At 46.3% G+C, this 27,164-nt stretch overlaps 1 protein-coding gene across 2 annotated transcripts in view; it reads left to right on the plus strand.

The window, feature by feature from the left end:
* The window catches only part of Nav2 (neuron navigator 2), a 260,239-nt gene that overhangs the window by 93,993 nt on the left and 139,082 nt on the right, over nt 1–27,164 (plus strand). For both annotated transcript variants that reach the window (XR_013090419.1, XM_076846985.1), the window contains exons 7-9: nt 1,718–1,830; nt 7,951–8,059; nt 10,014–10,403. Coding sequence is in view for 1 of the 2 variants with exons in the window: in XM_076846985.1 (XP_076703100.1) it covers nt 1,718–1,830; nt 7,951–8,059; nt 10,014–10,403 (612 nt within the window). In the remaining variant the exon portion in view is untranslated. The remainder of the gene's footprint in view (nt 1–1,717; nt 1,831–7,950; nt 8,060–10,013; nt 10,404–27,164) is intronic.

Consider the following 27,164-nt stretch of genomic DNA (forward strand, 5'->3'; position numbering starts at 1 on the left):
AGGGCCTAGAGGCCAAGGTCACAGTAATAACAGGGTATGATCGGGAATGGAAAGTAGGCACCATGTGTGGAGCAGAGTTGGGCAAAAGGGGTGGGAGCAGTAGGAGATGGGGCTAGAAATAGAGAAGAGTCCCATGACATGGGGCATCATCCACTACAGAACCTTTGGAGGCCTTTATCAAAGGGTGACAGCATCACATCAGTACTATACAGACCAGTGGAGGGTCATGTGGGAATAGAGCAGCCTTAGGAAGAGTCCAGAATGGAGGTCACTATCCAGATGCCTGCTTGGGTCCAAAAAGGGTGGGTCCCGGAGGGTGGGGCTATGGCAGAGGGAGCCCAAGTACCACATCTCTAGCAGGCACAGCTACTGCTTGTCACCAGCAGGTGGCACCCTGCAAGAACAAGGGCTCAGTCTCTCCAGACTTACTTGATTTTACAGGGAGAAGACAAATATCCATATAATTTCTTGTGTGAAATATATAAATTTTTAAATAGTAAATTAATTTTGGAAACTTTGAATTTCTATGCATGCTAATAAGAATACATGTGTGGGCTGGTCCCTACACCTGGCTATTATTTGCAACCTCTGGACTAAAAACAGGGTACCTGTTTCAAGGTGCTTAAAGGACGTATGCAGAGATGAGGAGGGCTTGTCCTCTGAATGAGGAATAGAGAAGAATACTGAGATTAAGAAAGCACTGTAAAGCTGACGGTTACAGAAATCGGGATGACCTCAGTGGGAGGGTAAAGGGGGGAATAGGTGGATGGTTTATCAGTCCATCTCCCATGGTCCATCTACATTCTTATCAAGCACTTTCTTGGGAGCATGATGTGCTGGGGGTGGGGGGATAGCTCAGTGTTAGTGTACAAGGTCCTGGGTTCAATTCCCAGCATCAAAAACAAAACAAACCAACAAAAAAGAACCCCTCTTTCCTCATAGACAGTGAAATCTGGCTGAATCAGTCCAGGATGGTAATGAATTAATACTCTCACATTAATTACGCATCTGAGCACGATTATAACATTGCACGTCATGCCTGAATGAGCCCAGGTAGTTGTGGCAAGAAAGAGTTGCATGAAGCTGTTGCCTCAATTTGCTTGACAAATAAGGGCCTGGAGAAGGTTTGGGGAAGTACAGATTTCAGTCAAGTGTTGAAATTATGATCAATGAGACCTTTCATGTCAGAAGATCTGAGCTCTGAATCAGAGACCTGGAGGGCAAACACAGCTGCTTGGCATCCACTCCCGACTGGTTTTATAGTCACCTTTTCAGAGAGAACCATGTCAGGAGGATTGCCGGGGGGCGGGGAGAGGGGGCGTCAGTGGAGTCATCTTTATGCTTGACTTGCTGGTATTGCTGGTTACCTGGGAGTTGCTTTTTGGCATAGGTTAAATTATCCAAACCACCCAGCACCCTCCAGCGTGTATTTGGCTAGACCTAGCTCCCTGAGGAGGGGTCAGAAAATCATTTCATAGTGAGGGATGACAGAATCTCTCCATTTGGGCAGTAGATATTTCATCTTTTCCAGTTCGGTGGCTCTCTCTGTTCTTAGGACATTGCTCCATGTGTGGCTAATGAATTATTTAGTGTCAGTCTGCTGGTCTGCTCGGTTCTAAAACATCTTGCTGAAAGAGGTGATGGTGAGTGCTGTGGTCAGCCGGATGTAGTATTTACCTCTCCTGACAAGTGTGTCTGTTCTGGTTTGTATGTGAAGGTCCCAGACGGACACCGAGGGGAATGTCACGGCCGAGTCCAGCCCTGCGGGTGTGAACACAGAGCCTAGTCACTACACCAAGAGTGGACAGCCTGCTCTGGAGGAACTGACTGGTAAGTGTGGAGCCCCAGAAATTCTGCATCTGTTGGTGATGGAGCTTCCAAAGCAGCAGTCTGTAGGAACCGCCTGGCTCACCTGGTGGCATTGACTGAGGAGCTGAACAAACTTTCTTACTCTCCTGATTATTTTCCTTCTTTTCTTTTTTCCTTTTCTCCTCTCTTTCACAACCTCTCACTCCTCCCCAGAATTGTAAATGAGATTCATACTTGTTGGCAAGTTCTATTTTTAGGATACATTCAATGTTACTTAAGGGCTAAGGGCTACTCTGATATTTAACTATGTATCTCCTTGTTTGCACTTCAGATAAAGTTGCTTTTCAACAAGATTTGGAATTCAAAAATTTTGAATTTTTTTCATTTCTTGTGGAGGTACAAATTACCATATGTTAGCATTTTCCATTAATTAGAAAGAAGATTTTAGCATGCTGCTTTTACCAAAAACATAAAATATCCCAAATTTTATTTAATTATGAATAATTTTTATTATTTTAGGGATATTATATGATATAAAAACATAAAATCCACTTGTTATGTAGTCAATTCCACAGCTTAATGTTAAAGTATCTCTTTTTTGGGGGGGTACTGGGGTTTGAACACAGGGATGCTCTACCACTGAACTACATTCCCAGCTTTTTTTGTTTTATTTTGAGACAGACCCTCTAAGTTGCCATGGCTGTCCTAGAACTTACAATCCTCCTACCTCGGTCACTTAGTTTACAGGCCTGAACCACTGTGCCCGGCACATCACATTCTTAATATAAAGGAGAGAGGTCATATCTGGTTTTGATTTTTTTTTTCTTTCTTTCTGATGCTGGGGATTGAACCCAGGGCCTCGTGTGTGCTAATAAGCACATGCTGTACCACTGAACTACATCTCCAGCTCATGATTTAGAATTCTTACTGTGGTATGTTCTAAACTACCGCCTTGTCCATCTCCCACCTTCTCCATCTTCCTCCTTTTTAGTCCCCCTTTCCTGTCCCCAAGCTTCGTGCTCTGTACCAGTGGCTTCCCGTCAGGGCAGTGGTTGTATTGTTTATCTCCTATCTTGCCACTTCCAGAGTTGGGTTGAAAATTGAATCCATGTTTAAAATTCAGTTATTATCCTTGACTACACCATTTTAATAGCCTCACTGCAGCTGTGGAATTGGTCTGCAGCCCATGGGATTGAAGTTTACCCATCTGGTCATTAGCTCTGAGTTTAACTATCCAGAGGCTCTGGGCGACCTAACCATTAACCATTCCCTCTGAGTCCACTGGCTGGGTGTAGTGATGGTACAGAGAATCCTCAATGCATCTATAAGCGAGCTAGCTAATGGGTAAGGCCCCGCATTCAGGATTGGTATTATGTCCTGTGCAAAGCTTATAGCTCCCTTACACTTGAGCACATGGATAGTATAGGAAAATAACCAGGGAGAGACACATGAGGTTCAGATGACTACTCAGGTCTCCATACCCATTCCAGATCCTGTTCTGTGTGCACACATCAAAAGAGCCAGGCAGGGATCAGTTATGTATCCCACGGAGTAGTGTGGGCTCCTGTCAGATATTGAGTCTCAGAAAAATCGGTATTTGAAAAGCAAAGCCAGTATCCAGAGAACATTCCAGATGTTGCTTAGGTTTCAGAGCAACATATTGCAGCCTTGGTTCTTTCACCAATTTTCCTCCTCCTTCCGGTGTCTCCTGTACCACAAGACTGTGCAGCCAGGTCAGAACTCAGAAGCTTGACGTGTTGCCAGTGGTTGAGGCAGCAATTTGCACAGCCAGGTTTACCTGGTCATGTACTCTCTGGTGCTAAATGGAGCTGGCTGCTAGTGAAAATTCCTTTAGGCAGGGTGACTCATCTTTACATTTAAGCAGTAGAAATCACATGTGACTATAGTATGGATTTTTTTTTTTTTTTAATGGAGACACTGAGTGGCATAAGGTTGAACTTAATTTGTCCACAGGCCATCACTTGAAATTGGCACGGGGCGGGGGGGGGGGGGGGCGTCCTGAGGAAGTTCCCCAAAAGGAAGGTGGACTTCAACTCAGGCCATGAGGGTCCTTGCTATCATCATGGACAGGAGTTTAGGGATGGGTCAAAGTGAGACACAGATTGGGTTTATTGAGAAAAAGGAAGAAGTACACACTCTGGGAGACAGGATGGAGTGTGGGTGTGGGAGAGGAATGCACTAGCTACATTTCAGCTGGGCACATTTATACCTGTGGACTCTATAGTGCAGAGACTGGTCTAAGAGGGTGTTTTCAGCCCTCCATTGTGTTGGTAACTGGACGAGTTAACCATTGCCTACCAGGGGCATTTATTTTCTTCTTTGTTTTTGATGAAAACTTGCTAATCATTTCTCCACCAGAGAAATTTATTGTTCTGCTTGTTGAATGTAGACAGTACCTCACTGTTGTAACACTGAGGGTTTGACGGCCCGCTCAGTGTATAGATGAAGTCATCAGATCCTCGAGATAAAGAATACTGACTTGTTGAGCAAAGGCATTCTCAGACCTGCTTTTCTTCTAGGTCCAAGACAGAAAGCAAATTATTTATGGACCTGTAGATAAGGCCTAATGATTGACTTAACAGTGCTGTTTATGACCAGAGTTCGTGAAAAGGACCTTTTAATCTGGACTTTGAACCCATATGAAAGTGGACTTTGGGTCTGGACTTTGAATCACCACTCTCATTTGTCCCACATGTCTCTTCTCTGCCCATCCTTATGTCTTCTGTTCTACCTCAAAATGACTGAGTGATGTTTTTATGAGCGCCTTTGACCAGTTGCTTAGCTCTTCCCCTTCTTGGTGCATGGGTGGGTCTTCCCATGGTGTGTCTCCTTGGACATTGCATCACAATTGAAAAGTGCATCTTGGGTTGTGGAGTTAGAAGGCGCCACATACACCTTAACATCCAGGTCATGAGTCCTTCCTAAAGCTTCCTGACAGGTTCTCTTTCAGCTTTGACTCAATTTTTTTTTTTTTTTTTTTTTTTTTTTTGTGACACAAAGGTTCTTCCTCTCTCTCTCTCTCTTTTTTTTTAACCTAAAAAAAATGGAGTTCTTTATCCTTCTATTTCTCTTCCCTGGATATCATTCAACCTCCTGCAGCCCGTAGACAGTTGCCATCATTTTCTATGCTTCAGCGTGCCCCTTATGCTCTTCCAGTTCAACATCCCAGGTTCCTTCATCTTCTTTTTCTAACACTGTGACATCCTACAATCTCGGTCATGAAGGGTCAGAACATGGGGCTCTCTCTGTCACAGCCTGTGGCTTGAGGGTGAGCTTTCTCTGAGCTGTGTGTAGACATGGCATAGCTAACTTAGTTTTTAAGCTCTCTCTAGGAGCTGAAAGGGTCCCACAATGTCCACCAGAGCTTGGTTGTGTTTTGACTTTTGTTGTAAGTTGTGAGTTGGTGGGAAAGTCTGACTTTTCAGCTAGTATCTGAGGAGGCATAGTGGGCCACACAGGATGTGGTCTCCAAGGTACACCTCGTGGATCACTGTGTTTCTACCTGACCCTGGCCATCTGCCCTAGAGTGGGCCTCTGAGGGGAGCAAGCATCTCCTGCAGGACCCCCAAGAGGGAAGTAGGACATGCACATTTGCTGAGCTCTCCTTTTACGGGGGTTATAGCATATGTTCTGTGTCATCAGATTCTTGTACAAATCCCTTCTAGATAAATGGTTTTTTTTTTTTTTTTTTGTGAGAGAGAGAGAATTTTAATATTTATTTTTTAGTTCTCGGCGGACACAACATCTTTGTTTGTATGTGGTGCTGAGGATCGAACCCGGGCTGCATGCATGCCAGGCGAGCGCACCACCACTTGAGCCACATCCCCAGCCCCTAGATAAATGGGTTTTTAACTTCATTTTGCAGGTGAAATTGAAAGACTAAGTGCCTTGTTCAAGTTCAAGTGAGTAATAAAAACAGGGCCATGATTCACATCTTCATGGGAATGCAAAGCCCATGCTTTCTCTTCCTACGCTGACCAAGCATTTTTTAGGCAATAAATATTTCTTAGGCATCTATATATTTGCATGGGGATTACCAAAAGTAAAGGTGAAACACCATCTCCAGCTCAGAGATCTTTGAATTCCTTCTTTCCTTCCTTCCTTTTTTCCTTCTTGTAGAACCCAGAGCCTCACACATGATAGATAGGCAAGTACCGAGCCCAAATCTTTGAATTTCTAAAGGAGAATTAAGACAAGCAACTGTGTCATTAATCAAGGTGTGGGTAAGTAAGTATACTTCTTGGGTATTAATTACTGGACTTGATTTGAAAACTTTTGTGCCTAGACTTCCCAATAAATGATCACTGAAGGGCCTAGACCTGTCCAAAGGATCAGTATCTTTTTGGTAGTTTTACACAGATATGATGTAGCCAAACTGGCAATAAGAGAGATTTAATTGGAGACCCAGGAGATACATGCAGTGATATTTGTTCAAGGCCACAAGGGGGTAAAATTGACCTTTACCACTGCCTTCTTTTAAAAACATATGTGTATATATATGTGTGGTTTAAAGACTTGTGTGGGAAATCCGAGCACTGTTCAGATAAGAAAAAAATGCTTTTTCAATTCCTCTGGGTTAAAAGGGGGCAGATAATTGAAAACAGTTGTACTTTTAAGATTAGAGAGTTGACTGTAGTGAATTTCCTCCATAAAAGCCCAGTGGCTGTCCTTTTCTCCATTCTCTAGACCCCTAGCACTATCATGCCGAGAACAACCTGAGGAAGTTGTTTTTATCAGAAGAGAAGCCTAATTCTGCAGTATATCTTAGATGCCCCGTTGCCCTATTAGTGATAGTTACTGGAACTTCTACTTGGCATCTAATGAAAATCCCACTTGCTGCTGCCAACATATACTGTGTTCTTTAGGAGGAGTTCTTTTAAAATGTTGCTCAACCCTTGAAAATAGTCATAGGCTTTGCAGGACCCTTGATTTGGTTTCCCAGGCTTTTCAGCCCTCCCTGAATTTACTCTGAGGAGGAAAATGTTCGATCCCTTTAATCAGGATTATAGTTATTCTCCTTCTTCTCATCCCCTTGGGAGGCTGAATGCAACGGTGTAGCCAGAGAACCTGAAACAGGGCTGTGCTGAGAGGCACATCTCTTCCTAGCTTGTGGGTAGCGTGTTTCTTATTTCATGTTAGTATGAGCCTGAACTCTGCTTGGCCAAGTGTCTCATGGAAATGTTGCCCAGAGAATGGAAGTCTGTGGTTCTGCCAAAGAGAAGCCCAACTGTTTCTTGGTGGCTCCCTGCTCTACATCACTAGCTGGATGTGTTGCACTATGCAAAGGGACCTCAGGATCTTAGCCTGGTTTGCTTCCCCAGCTGCCCTATGCGGTCAGTACTATTACTATGCTCATTTTAGGAAGATGGAATCAGAAAGAAGGAGAAGACCAGCATCTTTCCCACAGCTGATCATGCAGCCAGTAAGCAGGGGAGGTAGAATCTGAGGTGCCACAGTACATCTGACAAGGGAGAAAGCAAACCTGTCTGTAGAATCATTTGTGGTTAACAAGTGCAGGTCCTTGAGCCACTGTGAGCTCTTTTTGTAAAGCTGAGCTGGAAGACAGATGTGAATATCACCAATAGGTGAGAGAACAGTGCCTCACACACTTTTGAAGGGCAGAAAATGACTGAAAAAGACTGACCTGTCTTCATTAGAGACCCTGCAAAAGTATGTTTACATCTCCAACTAAGGCGCTTTGCATTTTCCTCAAGTTGAATTTGATTGACTTCCAGAGGAACCTGGAGGAGGAATCTCCATGAATTTAACAGCCTCCTCTGGGCGTATGTTCAGTCAGTCATCCACTTTCAAATCCTTATTTAGCACCAATAGCTGAAACCTGGCTATAGTCACAAATATATTTGCTTATTGCTTTCGTGAACTTTACAGTCAATCAAAAAGTTACACTGCTTTTGGAGGGTAATACTAGGGATAACCCAGGAGTGCTTTAACACTGAGCTATAAATCCTCAGCCCTTTTTATTCTTTATTTTGCTAAGTTGCTGAGGCTGTCCTTGAACTTGTGATCCTCCTGCCTCCGCCCCCCGAGTTGCTGGGATGACAGGTGTGCACCACCAGGGCTGGCTAAAATTTAAACTAATCTTAACTTTCATCTTTCCAGCAGAAGATCCTGAGGCTCGGCGGCTGCGGACAGTGAAGAACATTGCTGACCTACGGCAGAATTTGGAGGAAACCATGTCCAGTTTACGGGGAACTCAGGTTACACACAGGTAACTGCAGTTAGAGATGGTTTGTGGAACTAGCTGGGAGGTTGATTTTCACTGCCATCTGAAAAGTGATTTAGTTAGTAGTGGAAGAAGTAAGCTGGCTCCCCAAATATGCTAGCAGAGAGAAGGCCAGACAACACACTGAAGGGAAGGAGAGGGAGCAAAAAGAGAGATTCCTCCTCCAAAGTGGAAAGGTATTAAATCCTTTCCATGGAGGACATTGTGGAGCAGCTCTATTTCAACTTCTCTTTACTCACATTTCCCACAATTATATCCTCTAGTTAAAACGAGCAGGTGAACTGAGCCTGACCTTTGTGATAAGTTGAATAACTTGAATCCCTCCCCAGTTTTCTGATATCCAACAGCCCGCGATATTGTTGGTCATGCACGTGCATCATCAGGCATGTAAGGAAGTGCTGATAACGACCTGTGATCGTGTTAACTATGATTTAGTTGGACGAATTACGTTGGAAACACTTATCAGGTTGTTTTCTTTGCGCAGCAAGAAGTTGAAGAGGGCACCACCTGGGAAGTCCTTTGTGATTTTGGCACAAGGAGGTTTTACAGTTTGTGTTTGGCTTTGAAAATCAAAGAGAAGGATGGGGGTGCAGCTCAGTGGTAAAGTGCTTGCCTAGTATGTTCGAGGCCCTGGGTTCAATTCCCAGCCCTGCAAAAAAAAAAAAAAAAAAAAAAAAAATCAAAGAGAAGTCAGTTTCCCCTGCTGAACTCTGAAGTCTCTATTGCTTCTCTAGTTGCAGTTTTTCTTTTACTTTCTTTTTTTTTTTTTTCTTTGATAATTGGGTGTAGGGAGGAGACATCAGGCTTCCCCCAGCCAGCAATTTTGCAGATGGGATTTAACGCCATGGGCTCTGTCTTCAGTAGCACCAAGGGGTTCAATATGCAGAAAGTCAGGCCACTTCCAGGATTGGGGTAGGGAGGTGCAAAAACAGCTCCAGGAGCCAAACAGGTTCTTCCAAATGAACTTGGGGGCTTTGGGGTGGCGCCTCTTAAGCCCTTGGGTATTTAAAAGACATGCAGCCAGATGCTAGGTCCTGTGACTCTATGATTAGATACAAAACCTTTCCCTTTTCCCACCATAATCACTGACACTGACTTAATGTTGATGCAGCATTAGTTTTGATGGATCTATGGGCTTGAACGAGGATATAATTATGACAGGAGAAAAAGCTCCAATGGTTTTTTTTCTCTGCAAGATAGAATCTCACTCCGTGCCCACTTAGGACAGCTGACTGCTATTCTAAGGAGATACAGATGATCTGCTTGATCACGCACAGAGCATGCAGGGCTCCGATGACGATGGAGCATAAAGGGTCTTTCTGATGCCTAAGGATGAGCTTAGTTTCCTGGAAGATTCCCACCCATGTGACATGATTTATTAGCCCTGGCACTGGCCAGTCTTTTGGGTCAAAAAGTACAAAGAATAGGAGAAGCAGAGATCTGGGGGAAATGGACCTTGGAGGGTTAGAGGATGAGAGCAGTACCCTCTCTTCAGCTGGGAGGGACTAAGGATGTGAGATATGGCATTAGGAACTTCAGATAGACTGGTGCATCCTTCCCTAAAGAAAAAGAGCAGCAATTCTCAAATGAAAGGGCAGTCAGGAACCTTTAGGCTGCATCTTTGTTGGTTCAGCATTCTCCATTTCCTTTCCTGAATCGGAAAGAATATTCCGGTAGTTTAATTAAAGTCATTGGGACAGGATGCTATACTTTTCATCAGGGAAAAGGTCTCCTGGCCCTTTAGATCATTGCATAGACGTGCAACTTCCCCTTTTCACCATCTTTAGCGGAGGAAATACACTTCATGGTACCTGGTGCCTCTTATATACTTTATATAGAAGGAAGTCTTTATGATTCTAAAAAAAAATTAAAGCACGAACAAACCACAGAGGATCCTAGGCATGTTAGGGTCTAACCCTTGTTGTTTTCACGTTTTTAGCACATTGGAAACCACGTTCGATACCAACGTCACCACAGAGATAAGTGGCCGTAGCATTCTCAGCTTGACGGGGAGGCCCACCCCTCTGTCCTGGAGACTTGGCCAGTCCAGTCCTCGGCTTCAGGCAGGAGATGCCCCCTCCTTGGGCAACGGGTACCCACCTCGAGCCAACGCCAGCCGGTTCATCAGCACCGAGTCAGGCCGCTATGTGTACTCCGCCCCCCTGAGGCGGCAGCTGGCCTCCAGGGGCAGCAGCATCTGCCACGTGGATGTGTCAGACAAGGCAGGAGATGAGGTGGACCTGGAGGGCATCAGCATGGATGCCCCTGGCTACATGAGTGATGGGGACGTCCTCAGCAAGAACATCCGAGCTGACGATATCACCAGCGGGTGAGTGAGTGCCTGGGCTCCTGTCTGTCGTTTAGCCAAGCGGGAGAAGCCTTGGCCCCTGCTTTCCCTCTTGCACAGCCTTTACTTCAGTTTGGAGCAGACCACTCTGGCTGCCTCGGTTTCTGCCGTCTGTGTTGGAGGCTGCGTGGCATGGCAGGGACACTGCTGGGCTAGGTCAGAACACCTGGGTAGACAGATTTGGCTAGTAACTCTCAAGTCCCCACCAGCTGCCAGAGTGACACTGGAAAACAAACCTGCCACCTCGGTCCCTTAAACAAACCTTGCACTGAGCTGCGTCCCCACCTTTTAGCATGGCCTACCCAGTCCAGAGAGACCCGGCCCTAGCTGCCTCTCCAACCTAACCCATCTTCCCCTACCTTGCTCTCTCCCTGCTGCTGCCCCTTCCATTCTTCCATCTTCCAAAAAACAGCCTTTGCGCTCATTTCTGGTCCTGGATTCTGCTTCCAGATCTCTGCCTGGCTAGTTCCACTTGCTGCTCAGTTGACACCTCTGTGAATGGGTCCTTTTTGACCTGTCCTGCCCCTGCGCCAGTTACCTCTGTCACCCTGTGTTGGGTGCTAACCTTATTGTTTCCCTGCCCTCTGGTACTTGCAACCTGTTGCACCATGAAGCTGGAGTATTGCCTTAGCTTCTTCACCACGGAATCACTTCTGCAATGACACAATAGGAGCTTATAAATAAAGCTGAATTAATGAGCCCATGGGCCGGTGAACGAAGGAACAAACCCTAACTGCCCTGTTTCTTGATTGGTTCATGTGTAAAGTTAAGGATAGTGATGAGAGATTACTAAGGACCCTTTAGAAGAGCGTGTCACAGCTTTGTGTAGCATGAGGCCTGGCTTCCTGTTTGTAGCTTCACTTTGAGATCACTGCACAAATAAGGTGCGTTTCTTTATCTCACTTGACTGAGACTTCTTAATTTATCAACGGGACTTGTCCAAAAGTTCTCCAAGGTCTTTTCCACCTCTAAATGTTCTAGTGATGAAAATTACATATAAGGAAAATCAGGAATAGGATAATAATAATAATCATGCTACTCATTTCCATGAAAATGATGATCAGGAACCTCCTGGGTGAGTCAGTATTTTCACAATTTTAATAATAGCCAACTCCCCTGTGATGTGCCGAGAAAGGTGCGGGTGCTGTACATGTATTGTCTTGCTCTGTCCTCACAGCAGTCCTTTGAAGTAAATGATCTCATAATCCACATTTTATAGATGAGGAAACTGAAGTTCAAGAAGGCAAGTTCAATAACTTGCCATGGTTATGCAGCTGTCAAGAGGCAGAGCCCATGGCCAGTGGCCCCAGAGTCCATCATTCTTAACCACATGGAACGCTCTTGCCTAGCACTGTACTGCTGCATTGAAATAGCACAACTGCTAGAGTTCATTTCAAAAATTTTTAAATTTTGCATAGGTCTGTCTGTATGACTAAAATTGTTCTTTTATTTAATTAGAAGCATAGGCGTAGCAGTTGTGCTAATCAATTTTCCATTGCTGTGACAAAATACCTGAGATAAGTCAACTTAAAGGAGAAAAGATTTATTTTAGCTTATGGTTTCAGAGATGTGGTCCAAGATGACTTGGCTCCATTGTTTCCACTCCTGTGGTGAAGCAGAATAGCATGGTGGGGAGCATGTGGTGGAGCAAAGCTGCTCACCTTATGGCAGCCAGGAAGAAAAGAGGGAGGAAGAGGCCAGCGACTAGATATTCCCTTCAAGAACACACCTCTAGTGACTTACTTCTTCCATGTAGGCCCTGCCCCCAGAAGTCTCCACCACCTGCCAGTAGCACCACCAGCTGGGGACCAAGGATTCAACACCAGAGCCTTAGGGCTACATTCTAGACATTCCAAGCTATAACAGAGGTGCTTTCCTTTGTAGTAGTAAAAATCTTTGAAAATGTAAGCAACCAGACTCTTAATGATGTAACAAATTTCTGCTATCTGGAACTGCTGGGAAAGCTGATGCACTGATAAATGAAGTGATCTGGTCAACTTAGAGCATATTTTGCATTCCTAATTTTCCATAAATGTGAAGAATAGTAATACACACCTGTTCATAAAAATGAATTGCACACAATTTAATCTTTTATAATTGTTTGGAAGACTTTTGGTATCTAGCATAACCCCGAATTTTATCATTATTAATTCTCAATTCACTCTACTACTCTAAAATCCCAATTACTTTGACTCCTTTGAATACTGTAACAAAGACCTCATTTTATTGCTGGACCAGTCTTTTAATCCTAACTGGTCAGTGAATTAATTTTGATGTAGTTTTGGCACTGTCCACAAGGTGGAGACATTGGGACACTCCAAACTCTTAGTGGTGTCACAGGGAGAAACTCCCCGTTTCCCTGGCCACCCACACCAGAGCCTTCCCCTTGCTACAAAAGCCCAAGTGTTTACATTTCAGTTCCTGCTTTGCAAAGCTTACATTTTTAGCATGTGAGATAGTGCTTAGAGAAGGCCTAGATAAAAGTGCAGAAATGTAAGCAAACTACCCAATTACTGAAATTGGAGAACTTTGGTCTGGTTTTTCTTCTCCTGCTCCTTTTACTGCAGGAATTTACCTTCAAAATAAGGATAGCCCAGATGACACTTAATGCTCCTTCTGCTAGTATCATTCTAGGACACTTGTTAAGCATGTGTGCATCTGTGAATGTTCTGGGGAAAGTCAGCTTTTGCTTTTACATGCTGGGTTCAAGGCAAGTCACTTCTTGTCTTTCCTATTGATGTCTTTTTCTGTACATAGACATGACAAGGTTGTAAGTATCAAAAAACTGGTCACTTATTCTCTTCTTCAGAATCTGATGTCAGCTATTGCTGAGGCCATTGATGGAATCGGGGAAAAACAAACTGAGATATTTGGTAGATCAGGACTCAAGCCTTGTGTCATTAGGCATGTCACTTTAATTTCCTTAAGCCTTAAAGCACTAAATGTGAGGGTTTTTTTTATTTAAATTTTGATTTTATTATATTTCGGGTATTGGGATTTGAACTATCTATTGCTGAACTATATCCCCAGTCCTTAATAAATTTTGAGACAGCATCTCACTAAGTTGCCCAGGCCTGCCTCAGCCTCCTAAGTAACTGGGATTCCAGGTGTGTGCCACCATACCAGGTGTAAACATGGTTCTAACCTTCTATAGTTAGACTTCTTCCTGAGATTGTGTCATATAAATGACAAATATCTAATGAAGACACAAAATTTCAGCCAGGATCTAGCTATCATTCCCAAGTATCCAGACACTTGGCAACAATGAAATGATGAAAATTTACATCTTAGGTATTTGGCTTAGTGGAAACTTAGCCTTGATATATGAGTAATAGTGGATCGATCAGTGCCAAGTCTTCTTTGAGGAACGTTCTTGCAAAAGTTGGCCACAAGTGCATTCAGAAAAACTCTAGTTGTTTTTAAAAATGACACTGTATCTTGGCTCAGTGTAGCAGCTACCTCTTGACATCTCTAGCTTATGTTCTTCACTGGGGTGCATCCTTCAGTGCTGGCTAAGGAAGGACAGAAGTTACTTTATCACCATGTAGTTTAACTAAGTACTTGATGGCAAACGCCTCTTTGTCTTTGTATGTATATGTTTATCAAACCCCTGTATTGCACTTAAGTTCATGCCAGGCATGTCTAAGTACTTTACAAGCTATCATCTGATCTCACCACTCCTTTTATTAGATTGATAAGTTGGGTATTGGCTGTGTTGGAAAAGGAATTAAAATGACAGACGAAGATGTCTCTTATTAAAAGTTCTAATCTCAAGTCAGTTCTCTACTCACATTCTAAAAATTCAGAGTGCCACATGCTACATAATAAAATTAAAGGGACAGACTTCACGTCCATATGTTGTGAAAGGTTTTATTTGCCAAGAGAGCACTGAGTTGCGTAGTCTTCCAAAGTCTAAATATGAATCACTTCATGGGCGATAAAAATGACCATTGGAACTTCACATCTGAAATTTTCTGCCAATAAGAACCTTTAAGGGGCTTCCTAGAGCCTTTGGGAACAAACCTGGACTCCATAACTGAACATGGGAGGCTCTTAGAGGCCTCTGCCTTCCCTTGGTTGCTCCTGGCCACACCAGGAGATCGTATCTACCTCAAGCATCAGACACTTGGGAACACCCTGGGCTCTGTCCTTCTCACTGCTGTAGGGCACCGCGCTCAGCAGAGGCAGTCTCCAGCATTTGCAAAGCTCTGGGCCTGCTTTCTGCCTGGGGTTCTTTTCCCCAGGAGCCCACGTGACCGAGCCCCAAAAAACACCTCCCCTGCAATGTCCCCCAGACTCCCTCAGTCAGAGTTAGCTGTGTCTTGTGTGCTTCTGATGGCTTTGGTCCTTTCCTAGACGGTGTGTAAGCTTTTTACTTTGCATGTGAAGTGTTCGAGGAGGACTGGCTGGTGGCCATAGTTTGAAGGGACTTAAGATTTAATCCTGGCTCAGCCAGGTGAACTGGAACAACTTCTTAACCTTTGAAAATTGGAGGTAGAGAGCTTAGTTAGCCCCTGACAAAGAGTCCAAGATGCTCAAGAAACATATATGTGTCTCTGTCTGTCTGTCCTCCATTAAACTCGGAGCTCCCAGAAGGTAGACAGTGCCTGTTAATTTTCTAAGCCCAGAGAGCAGAGCCTAGTAGGTATTGCCTATTCTTGGTGTCTAGCCCAGCAGGACCTTGGACTTATATAACTTTGTCACCACCAGCTGTGGAAGTCCATGGTTCTGTTTGTAGAACACTTGGAGGAAAGCTGCCAACCCCGTGCGTCCATCTCGCAGCCAGCGTAGGGTGCAGTGCTCTGCTGTCTGCTGGTTTGTAACATTAGCCATCATGCTACTGGGTTGAGACTCCCTGCTAGTGACATCCAGGGCTGAGGAAGCTACATTCCAAATGTGGCCTGACATTGTGGAAGGGAAAGAGGGTTATGAGCACTCTGGTCTTCAGCGGTGACTTGGTGGCAGGGGTTACTCCATCAGCAGATATGATCACAGACTCAAGCTGGGAGACTTGGCTCCCCAGAAGTGGAAGAGCCATCTCTGCTGAATCACCTGTTGCTCTGTAAATATGTCAGGGTGTGGCTCAGGTAGCTTACTAGGACAAAACACCACCCGACTGCCCTCCAGGCTGCAGAAGGTTATTTCTCACAGTTCTGGAGGCTGGAAGGTCTGAGAGGGCCAGGATCTAGGGAACGCACTTCTCCTGACTTATGGATGGTGACTTTCTTACTGTGGCTTCACTTGGTAGAGAAAGGACACTGGTGTGTTTTCCTCTTCTTACAAAGACACTAATCCCATCTTAGGGGTCTCTACCCTTGTGACCTCATCTAAACTTAATTGCTTCCCAAAGGCCCTACCTCCTAGTGACATCACTCTGGGGTCAGAGCTGCCGCCATATAGGAATCTGAGGGAGACACACTCTTGCAGCCCACTCAGGGAGTTCCATGCTTTGAAACACCAATTTCATGTGTAATTCCTGTGCTGTTCCTTTCATTGCTACCAGGTCACCTCCTCTCTGAAGCCTTCTCTAATTTCATCTGAGCAGAGATGGGAACTCCTCTCTGGGATCCTCTGATACGTGAAGTATCTGTGACAGCACTGTGGCACCACATCAGAATTACTAAGTGTATATGCCCGTGTACATGTGTGTGCGTGTAATGCATGTGAGAGAAAGAAGAGAACAAACCCATGCCTGTCACATGCTCTGAAGGTTCAGGTCACACCTCTCCAACGCTTATATACCTCTATTGGCTGACGGTGCCCAGTCAGTGGTACTTGTTGGATGAGCTACAACTGACCTTAAATAAGATATAGCTCTCTCTCTCTAGATGGATATATGCCTGAGATTGAGGCCTCTTTGAGTGAGCTAGAGGCCCCAGCTATGCAGTCTTCCTTCTTCTTGGCCCTGTCTTACCCTCTGATTAGCCCAGACCTTAGCACCTTCTCCATCCCTGGTGAGCCTGACGTCAGTGGCATGGGAAAACGAGGGCAGTTCAAGCCATTTGCCCAACTAGGTTAGTGGAAGGCAGAGGGGCCCAGTCCGCTTTCCCTTTCTTCCTTGAGCATCACAGGACAGATGTGTGAGGTATTCCTCACCAAGCTGCATAGGACAGCAGGGGAGACTCTTTCCCTCTGTCCTTCCAGGCCAGACCAGGAGCCGCTCTGGCAGGCTGTTGTTCCTGGCAAACTGATAGGAGAGGAAGCCGGGAATGTGCCCTGGGGCCAAGATAAAGGTTTGAGGAGAGTCTGTCCTGAAAGGCCCTGATTCCTGGCAGCTTCATCAGGGTGTGGCAGCCATCTCTGATTTGAAAAGGATAGGTTCCTATTTCTCTGGGCGGATCCCACTGCACTGATCTGGGCTTGTGGGCTCCCGGAAGGCTCAGGAAGCTCAGGCTGCCAGCCAGCCACTGGGCCAGTCTTGGTGGGATTAGAAAGCTTGGCCACCACGGGCAGTAGAGACTCAGCTCCATGAGACCAATCTGGACCCTTGAGGAAGAGATGGACAGTTTCTCTAGTCACAACACCTCGGACACTAAACCTGTGGAGTCGTTTTTCCAGCTCCACACCAACCAATTCTTCTATGCCAGAAGGGTGGCTCATGGTTCAATTCAGCTCTGACACTATCTACCTAGAGTTGCCATCGACCCCACAGGCTAAGGGCACTGCCCCACAAGACTGCCACGCCCTACCTCTGGTGCCATTAGCGGATCCCCACGTTACCCACACTTCTGTCCCATGTGTCTACAAGTTGAGGGTCCCCATATCTCCTTCCCCAGGCTCAGTAATTCACTGTGATGGCTCACAGAACTCAGGGGAACACTTTACTTATTATTGATAGTTTATTATTAGGCATATCAAAGAGGCTTCAAGGGAGCAGCCAGATGAAATGTACATAGGGCAAGGTATGAGGGTGCAGGGAGTTTCTGTGGACACCCTGCTTCTGGCACCTCTGTATGATGACCAACCCAGAAACTGTCTGCACTGCATAGTTTAGGGGTTTTGTGAGGTCCCGTTTTGCAGGTGTGACAGAGCCAGTCACCAGCCATTCTTGATTAAATCAGTCCTAGGCCCTCTCTGCTTGGATTCCTCTGGCCACCAGCTCCCATCCTCCAAGGGTCAATGGGGCAGCAAAAACTCAAGTTATAATAACAAGGACATCACCACTCCCACCCCATCTCTCTGGAAATTCCTAGGGTTTAGTGGCCCTATGCAGGAACCAGGGCAGGAACCAAATTATATTTCTTATCATGTCATAGCAAGTCACTTGCTCCTAGTGCGCAACTATCCCCTTATACTTGGAGACATCAAAGGTCCAGTGAGGCTCCAAGATGAAGGTGCAGGCCCAGGTAGTCCACTAGGTTGGCGATGGGGTTGGGCCAGTCCCCTCTGGCAGTGCTTCCATTCCTCTCCTCTCCCCTCAGTGCTTCCCCAGAGACAGGCCTCATGCTGCATGAATTCTCAGAAACCGTACTTTCGCTGTCTAATCCTTTCCTTGGTGTTAAATATCTGAGCACGTACAATGACCCTGTTCTCCTGAGTAGCTCTCTGAATAGAGTCAGCAAGCTCAGAGTCATGAAGGGAGCGGGATTGATTTCCCCCAGGGTTGTGGAACAAGTGATAGCTTTCCCTACATGGCTGGGATGCCATCGGTGTGGGTGGTTCGGCTGAGGGATGGCTCTGGCTGCCAGTGTCAAGTCAACCCTGGTGGCTGGAGCAGCATGGACTATGCACGCCTCTCCCATCCAAGGTGGATCCACCTGACTTACTGAGTGTGGAGAATCTATTACCCCTTATCAGAGCTGGTTAGGCAGTCTTACCAGAGAAGAAAGAAGAATCAAGCTACCCACATACTGGGAGAGGAGAAATTCCCCAGTGTACCAAGCCTCCTGTGTTCACGGTTGGGTAGGTTTGGCAGGCAGAGAACCAGATTAAAACCACATTTACTGGAGAAGACCCAGTGGAGAAATGAAGGATGGTATGACTTTGACACAGGCAGCCCAGACTGCCACTCACATCTAGTAGCAAATGTTGGCCTAGTGATTTATAGGGAAGAAAGAAAAATAGAGATTGGGGGGGGGGGGTCTTATTTTCTCAGGAAACTAGGCTTAGGCTCCTACTTCTTGGGAATTTCCTAGCTTAGCTGGAGGGTCGAGTCCCTGCCCACCTCTCTGTTGCATCTGATGGGGAAGGAATAGGAGATGGGAAGGAAAGTGGGTGCTTTGGGAGAAGGATGTCATCCTCAGGCCTTTCCTAAGGGGGCCACTCCCTGGCGGACCTCCTGCCTTTAGCGCCATCCTCCTGGTCCCACAACTGTCCAAAGCACAGGCTGTCCTAAATGGCGAGCTGGAAGTCCTTCCTTTGGCTCATCTTCTGGGGAGGCTCCAGGTGCAAGGCAGTCAAATCCCATTTCAAATGGACTTTGAATTTGTCAAATGCTAGGGACTGTGCTAAGGATCCCGAGGCCAAGAGAAATGAGCACGTCAGAGTTGCCAAGGTCCCAGTGCTGTAGAAGGAAGGGCACGTGGCAGCCAGCATGGATCAGTGTAAGATGATGAACTGAGGAAGCTAAAAACTCCACTAGGATGTGAAGACCCCCTCCCACCCATGAGAGAGGAAGTGGGTAGGGGAAGAGTGGGCTGTGGAGTCAGACCTGGATGTAGGGCTGGTTCTGCCATTCTGAGCTGTTTCCTTTACCACACCATCTCACAAGGTTGTTTTGAGGCTTCTGTGAGATCATGCAGGGGACTGTGCCCTGGGCATGAACTAAGCACATGGTAGATGCTCATGTAATAACATCCACCTTGATCACCACCAACAGCAATTGCCGCATCTCCGGGACTTGTGAGCTGAGCCTTGAAGGATAAGCAAGGATCCTCTGACCAAAATCAAGCCCAGTGGCATTGAACACGTGGGTGGGGATATTATTTTGAGAATGATGCTGGGAAGAGGTTGGAGATTCAAGGTAGCAGGGGCTAGGGTCAAATCAGAAGCCGTTACAGAGGCCCCAGGAATAGCCATGCTGTGGGGTAAAAGAAACTTTTTATGTAAAACCCATCCTGCCATGGGGCCAGTTAGACAGCATGGAGGACCCTGAAGAGATTTGTTCCCAGTTCCAACCTGTATAGCGCCTGGCTGGAAATGGCACTCATTTGTCCTCAGCACCCTGTGCTTTTCCAGCTTTCTCTCTTGCTCGTCCGTACCTAGACAGTGCCCTCCAGATTGTCTCAGGCCTCCAGGCCGCTGGTCCATCAGGGCTGAGTAGCTGTTCAAGCATAGTAAGTGGCAGCCTATGGAACATGACTCTAGGGATTTAGGGAAACCCTGTCTCACAGTTTCCAGTTCTTGTCCTGGAGAAGCCCAGGGCCCCAGGTCAAGTGGTGATACATGTTAACATGCAGAGACAAAATAGGGGGACTCCTGGATAGGACTGGAGGTCATGCAGGTCCTGTGGAGACTTTTATGTCCTCACTGTCCTTCTGGGAAGCCAGCTGTACTTACTTGCAGTTAAGAATACTAATGTGTGAAATTGCAGTGACCACTAAATGGGGTGACAGAGAGAGTGCAGTATAGACCCTGGGGCTCTCTGGACCCTTCCAGGTCATCCTAGTAATAATGATGAGTGTCCAGTGCAGAAGAGAAGTGCTTGATATATTTAATTCTCTCCCACCATGGCTCATCCCCAGGTCCCTGTTGGTAAGAAGCTGGTGAGACCTCTCCTTGGAGTGAGGGTTGAAATAGGACCAGAACTGATAGACATATGGGAAATAAGAACACTACATGCAGGGCTGATGTTGTGGCTCAGTGGTAGAGCACTCGCCTAGCATGCACGAGGCACTGGGTTCGATCCTCAGCACCACATAATTGTAAAATGAAGATATTGTATCCACCTAACACTTAAGAATAAATATTTAAAAAAAGAAAAACACTACACATTCCACCCACGCCCCTAAACTGGGTTAGAGAGCCCCACTGGAGGTAGTCATGCCTAGCAAGGCTCTTCTTTTTCCTGCCCGCCGTCTAGACACTGTCTGGTTGGAACAGACTCCCTGCCTTTCTTGGGGCTCTTCCTCAGTACACAATGTCCACAAGCCTGCATCAGTAATTTCGGCATTACTCTGATTGGCCCTGGGTGTTTCACCCAAGAAAATTCCACCTCGGGTCCACTCTTCTACACCACAGAGACTGCATTTTTATCTGATTCAAGTCAACAGGTATTTAAAAAGTGTTTCAGTGGCTGTGCCCTGGGGTGTCACAGGCAAGAGAAGGCAGGCTGTGATTTGTTCTCAAGGCCAGACTGTTTGATACTTCTTAAGATTTGAACAACGTTTGGTTATTGAAGTTTCCCCTCTAGTACACCCGGGACCCCTGAGTCCACTCTCACCGAAAGGTGCTCACACATGCAGGGATCCTGTAGCTCTGCACGGGTAGGTGACAGTGGGGGCCAGCGTGCATTCACCCTTCTGTATGCTGTGTGTCTTGTACAGCTCCCAGACTCTCCTTTGCTCTTCTTATACACCTGCCATTTTAACATATGGGAAACAGAGGCTGAGGAAAGGAAGCCATTCCCCGAGAGAGGAATGTGCAAGGAGGACCCTTGATGCCCAGTCTAAAGTGGGGGACTTTATATGATATGGGCTTTATATGATATTATTTTCATTTTACTGTAAAAAGAAAAGAAAGGTCCAAGATGTAATTGGTACTTGATTGTTTTAAGCCCATTGTTTTTCCATTCTGAGCTGTTTCCTTTACCACACCACCACAAAGATGAAAAGGTGGCCTCCCTTTTTGTTACTTCTTTCCTTTTGCAGGCTGACATTTCAGTGTGATGCCGCCTATTATAATTTGGATCTGGAATGTCCCCCAGAGGCACATGTGTTGAAGGCTTGGTCCCCAGTGCAGCAATATCCAGAGGTGGGGCTTTGGGGGACACTTGGGGAAGTGATTGGATCATGAAGGATCTGACCTCATCAGTGAATTAATCCATTGAGGGAATTCAATTTGAGTGTGTTATGGGGGGGCAGTAGAAGTCTCAGGAGGTAGAATCTTATTGGGGGGGTGGGTCCTTGAGGGCTTGCCCTAGTGGCCTGTGTCAGCCTCAGTCCCTTCCCCACCCTCTGCTTCCCTGTTGCCGTGAGCTGAGCAACTTTCCTCTTCCCCACTCTGCTGCTGTGGGTGTGTGGCTTCACCTTAGGCCAAAGCAGTGGATCCAGCCAACCAGAGACTAAACCTCTGAAACCATGAGCCCACATAAAGTTTCTCTTCCTTTAAGATGCTTTTCTCAGGTATTTGTCACAGCAGACGAACACAGTGTCCTCCTGCATTCTCTGGGCCACAATCTTCACTGGAGAGCAATAGTCTGCAGGCACCTCCTTTCCCTCCTCAATGCTTTGCAAAATAAATGCACCTTGAAAAAAGGGCCCAGTGTCACAGGCTCCCCCCAGGTTCCCCTGCTTTTCCTGTCACCCTTTTGTGGAACTCTCATGTAGAAAACTTGCTCCAGATTTATTTTTCTCTGAAGCATGTGGGTCCCTCAGGTTGCAAATCCCTTTCCCAGTTGATTTCCCAGGGCCAGCAGGCAGGTTGAGTGAGCGGATTTGCGATGGCAAGGCTGGAGAATACCAAGTTTGAGGGGAGGTGACTCTATAAGGAAACATTAGATGAGGCTGGGAGTATTTTGGCCCTGAGACAGTAAGCCCATGTTGAAAGACTCAAAGGAAGACCACAGGTGCCTGGGCCCAGATCAAGATAAGAAACTGAAGTGCTGTTGAGACTTCACGAACCCCCACCAGGCTGGGCTGTTCTGGAGACCTGGCATTACAGTCAACCCTTTAGACAGGAGTTGGGACCGCTCGCCACATTCCTTTCCTGAGCCTCTGTTTTCCGTATGTTAAATGGCAGGTGTGTGATGAGGAGCAAAGGAGAGTGTATTTACAAAGTATTTGGCACATATAGAATGGCTCCTTGAAGCCTTGGAATTATTGAATCTACTTGCCTATTTGGTCTTTTATCCTGCCCAAGGATATTTACCAAGATGCATGCCACACTGTTTCTTATTGTTGCGTACAATGACCAAATAGTTCCTGGCTGGATCAGAGCATTAGTCCAGGTTTTGTAAAGAAACAGAACCAAAAGAGTAAGTGCAAAGAGAAAGATTGGTTGATTGGTTTCAAGGAATTGCCATGGTGGAGGCTGGCAAAATCTTAAGGGCAAGCCAACAGGCTGGAGACCCAGGGAAGAGCTAGTATTGAAATTCAAGTGCAAAGGCAGTCTGGAGACAGAACTCCCTCTTCCTGAGAGGATGTCAGTCTTTTTCTTTTAACGACTTCAACAGATTAGATGAAGCCTCTACATATCATGGATAGTAATCTTTTTTTGATTCAAAGTATACTGATTTGAGCCAGCATGGTGGTGCACACCCACAATCCCAGCAACTCAGAAGACTGAGGCAGAAGTGTTGCAAGTTCAGGGCCAGACTCAGCAACTTAGTGAGACAGTGTCTCAAAATAAAAAATAAAAATGGTAAGGATGTATTTCAGTGGTAGAGCTTCCCTGTGTTCAATATCTAGTATGTTAAGCTCATTTTAAAAGTAACTTTATAGAAACATCTAGACTAGTGCTTGACCAAAATGTCTGAGCATCATGGCCTAGCCTAGCAGACACATAAAATTAGCCCTCCTTGTCTTTAAGCAGGCTTTGCGGAATGCTTAGTGGGAGGGAATCATCTAAGGGAGGAGGCAGCTTACCTGGGATCTAGAGACAAGAGAACAACGTATCAGCGGGGATAAACATCTTTGAGGACTCAGAGTTAATGTGTCCTGCTGGAATCTAACTGCAATTGAAGAGTTTATGCAAGCCTTCCAGGGCCCTGCATCTCCTCCCAGGTCCCCAGGCCCCTGATAAGAAAACTCCTTGAGAAATGAAGGTTTTGACCTTTCCTCTCTTTTGGGACAGGTGGTGGTACTAGGGATTGAACTAAGGGGCACTCAACCCCTGACCCATATCCCCAGCCCTATTTTGTATTTTATTTAGAGACAGGGTCTCACTGAGTTGTTTAGTGCCAAGTTTTTGCTGAAGCTGGCTTTGAAGTCATCATCCTCCTGCCTCAGCCTCCTGAGCCACTGGGATCGACCTTTCCTCTTAATCCTAAAATAACTGCACAGTGAGATAGACACAGTGGCCTGGACACCTCTGGTGGGTCAGCAGTTTTTGAGATCCAAAAGTGAAACAAGATTCCCAGCCTAAGAAAGGGCCCCAGTTTGTCTCCAGAGCCTTCAACTAAAAATCAAGCCCATGCTCACTTCTTGATGTTGGGATAAGTGGGAAACAGGGATCTGTAGTTCTCTTGGCTGCACCGTTGGAGTCTGTATCCCAGTTCCCAGAGCTCTGTGTCTAATCGCCTGTCATCTGTTTTGAGATTAGAAATCTCACATACTTGAGCAGTGAAGTTTAAAAAGTGAAGTCAACTCAACTTTTCAAAAATGCAGGACAGAATGTGATGTTGGCTGCAGGGAGAACAGGGAAGGCCCCAGAGAAGTGGACTCACGGTACCTGCACACTATATCTCCCCGCACCCTCTCCCCACCCTGGACACAGCCTGTAGTGGTGGTACTGGTGCTGTGATTCAATATAGCTAAACAGCTTGGGAGTCTTTTCATTGTATACTGGGCACGTGTAGAGTTCTTTACGCACACTGTCTCACACATCATCAGTTCTTTGAGATAGAGGCCATTTTTCACTCCTGTTTTTTAGTGTTGAGGAGATAGAAGCTCAGAGAGGTTAAGTTATTTGACCAGCTCACAGAGAGGTAATTGCTAGAACAAACCATTCAACCAGACTGAATTCAAAGCCTGTGCTCCCAGGCTCTGTACAGTATGTCTTGTCACTGTTACTAGGCTCATGCTTTGAATATGTGCAAGGCAAGACCAGAAAGGAAGACCTTGGAAGTCCTGGAAATTATCTTGTGCCACTTTGAGGAGTGCTAGAATGGGAAAGTGGAATTCAGAAGAGTGAGAATCAGAGCGCTGGGTTTCATGGGAACTTAAAAATACCTCTGGAGAGGCTGGAGCAGGGTGAAGGCAGGTACTGCTGCCTAGAAAGCATTCTTACAGGTTTAGTTTCACCTAAATGTCACAGGTCTTTACTGCAGCATTAGAAACACTTGTATCAACATTCCCTGGTGCTTGCACAGAAAGCAAGTGAGGGAAAACCTGGCCGTGTGTATGTTGGAAATGAGAACCGATGAAACGGTCAGAGGCGGTGAAGTTCAGATCTGGAGCCAGCTGCCCCTGTGATTTACTGAAGCGCCTCCAGCAACGGGCTTCCTGTGGTTGACTCTCACAAGGTGGACGTCTCAGTCACCTACGACTTCCAGCCTTTGTAGCTGGGACACCTGCATTTCTCTGGTGAAATTCTACTCCCCTTGCCCCCCACCCACCAGGAACCCAAACAAAACTCACAATGACAAGCTTAGTGTCACCAGAGACCTCAGAACCATGCAGGGCAAGTTAGAGCTTTATTAACTGAGTGGCTTTTGCCACTCTGTGGGAGTTGTTAATTAAAACCACTCAGCCGTTGAGTTGAAGGGGGCGGGGATTGCAGGCTGGTGTGGCCATTCAAGAAGTCCACACAGACTTCAGTTGACAAAGCCATTCACCAGAGGTGTGTGCGAGGTTCCTTGGGAACAGCCTTCATTGAATGCCCTGCAGCCAGGCTCCCTGGGGACAAAGAACTGCCTGGCCTCTGATCAGGTGTGCGTGATAGTTAACAATAATGATGATCGTGATATCAATGTTAAGTAATCTTGCATGTTGAACACTTCTAAACATCAGGACTGTGGACCATACTTCATTGCATTTTCTCTTTTCATCCCCACTTTAATCTGTTGCTTGAGAACTCTTCTTCCCATTCTCCTGATGAGGACACAGGGGATTGGAGGGCATCTGGAACTTACCCAAGGTCGCAGAGCTGGTGGGTTGGGGAGCTAGGACTCAAGTGCAGCCAGCCCGACCTCAGTGCAGGCTCAGCCACTTGCTTTGGGTCTTTCATGGAAGCTGTGTAGTGTCCAAGTCTAACTCTTCTCCTTGCCCCAAACCTGTTTCTACTCCTGTGTTTCTACTATCAAGTTTTCTTCCAAACCCCAAGCCCAGAAAGACTCTCACACTCTTCTGTTGCCTCATTCCCAGATCATCAGTCACTACGTGTTATGGTGGCTGCCTCTCAACTGTCTCTCTCTCTCTGGTTTCCTTTAGTGTTACTGCTCCCAGTTCTCACCCAGATAATGCCATCCCACCCCTTGGATGGTTCCCTCATCTGATCTCAACACTTATCCAACAGGTCCATCCCACCATCATCAGGGAAGTCTGAAACCTGATTACATATCTGCTTACGTGTGCCCAGCAGCTCTGTGCGGTCTCAGCAAAAAAATCCCCCTGGTTCAGCTGCTAGAAGTCACCATTTTTTCAAATTCACAGGGTCTCTGCATTGAGAATTGGTACAAAGTACAGTGGAGAAGGCTTGTCTCTCGTGTGTGGTCTTGGAGCTTGACCTGCAATACCTCCAGGACTGGAGAGCCACCACAGAATTTGTTCATTCCCACCCAGATACATGGGCTGGGCCCGGATGACTGGAAGGCAAGGATGGCTTGCCTCCCGGAGCCTCTTGGCTTCCTCAAGGCACAGAGGCCTTGGGATTGTAGATTTCTTAGATGGGGCTGCAGGCTCTGGGGCGAGAATCTCATTGAGCTCAGTGGAAGTCACATCACCTTTTATGATCCAGCCCTGGAAGTTGGTGTCATTCCTGTCCTTCTGTATGGTTAAAGCAGCCCCAGGCCCTCCAAATTCTAGAGGAAGAAACACATCCCACTTTCCAGTGACAGGCTGGCTCTTTGAAGAAGAGCGTGTGTGATGGGAGTTATTGCTGTGGTCATCTTTGGAAAGCGCAGTCTGCCACATCCTACCCACATCCAGCACGCCCCAGGAGACCCTCCCTACAGCCCCCATATTGTAAGCTTTGCAGAGGCACAGACTGGTCTTTCTCACATTCCACTGTGTCTGCAGGACCTGGCATAGGGCATGACACCTAATATGCATTTGGGGATCTAATAAAGGACCCACTTACTGAACCTCGTGGCTTCACTTTTCTGCCATCTCCTCTCCCCATCCTGTCCCGTCACTCTACCTCAGACGTTTTCCTTGATTTAGACACCACACTCACACACCTCTGCATGGGTCTGCTCTCTGTCTATAAATCCTTCCCCCTCATTCTCAGCCACCTGCCACAGTCCTCTGGGAGTCAGCCTAAGCTGTGGAACTTTCCGTGGCAGACATCAGGCTTGCCTCCTCTGGGTTCCTGAGCTACACCTCTAGAAGGCTCCTCTTACTTCCTTTTGGCTTGACTGATAGATAACCATCTGTCTCCCAGGTCACAGTGTCCTGGAACAGGGCATTTATGTTATCTGACTCCTCTATTTTTACCTTCCATCAGACCTATTCTATGTGCTTAGTAACAGGTGAAGTGAAGAATCAGAAAGCAGGAGGTAGTGGTGGTGCTGCTGCGGTTGCTAAAAATAATGATAATAATGCAGCTAGTCTTTTTTTTTTAACCCAGGGGTGCTTAACCACTGAGCCAGACCCCCAGCCCTTTTTTTATAAAAAAAAGTCTCAATGAGTTGCTTTCGGCCTCGCTAAGATGTTGAGGCTGGCTTTGAACTCATGATCCTCCTGCCTCAGCCTCCAGAGCTACTGG

Source organism: Callospermophilus lateralis, chromosome 2 (assembly GCF_048772815.1).
Source record: "Callospermophilus lateralis isolate mCalLat2 chromosome 2, mCalLat2.hap1, whole genome shotgun sequence".
NCBI lineage: Eukaryota > Metazoa > Chordata > Mammalia > Rodentia > Sciuridae > Callospermophilus > Callospermophilus lateralis.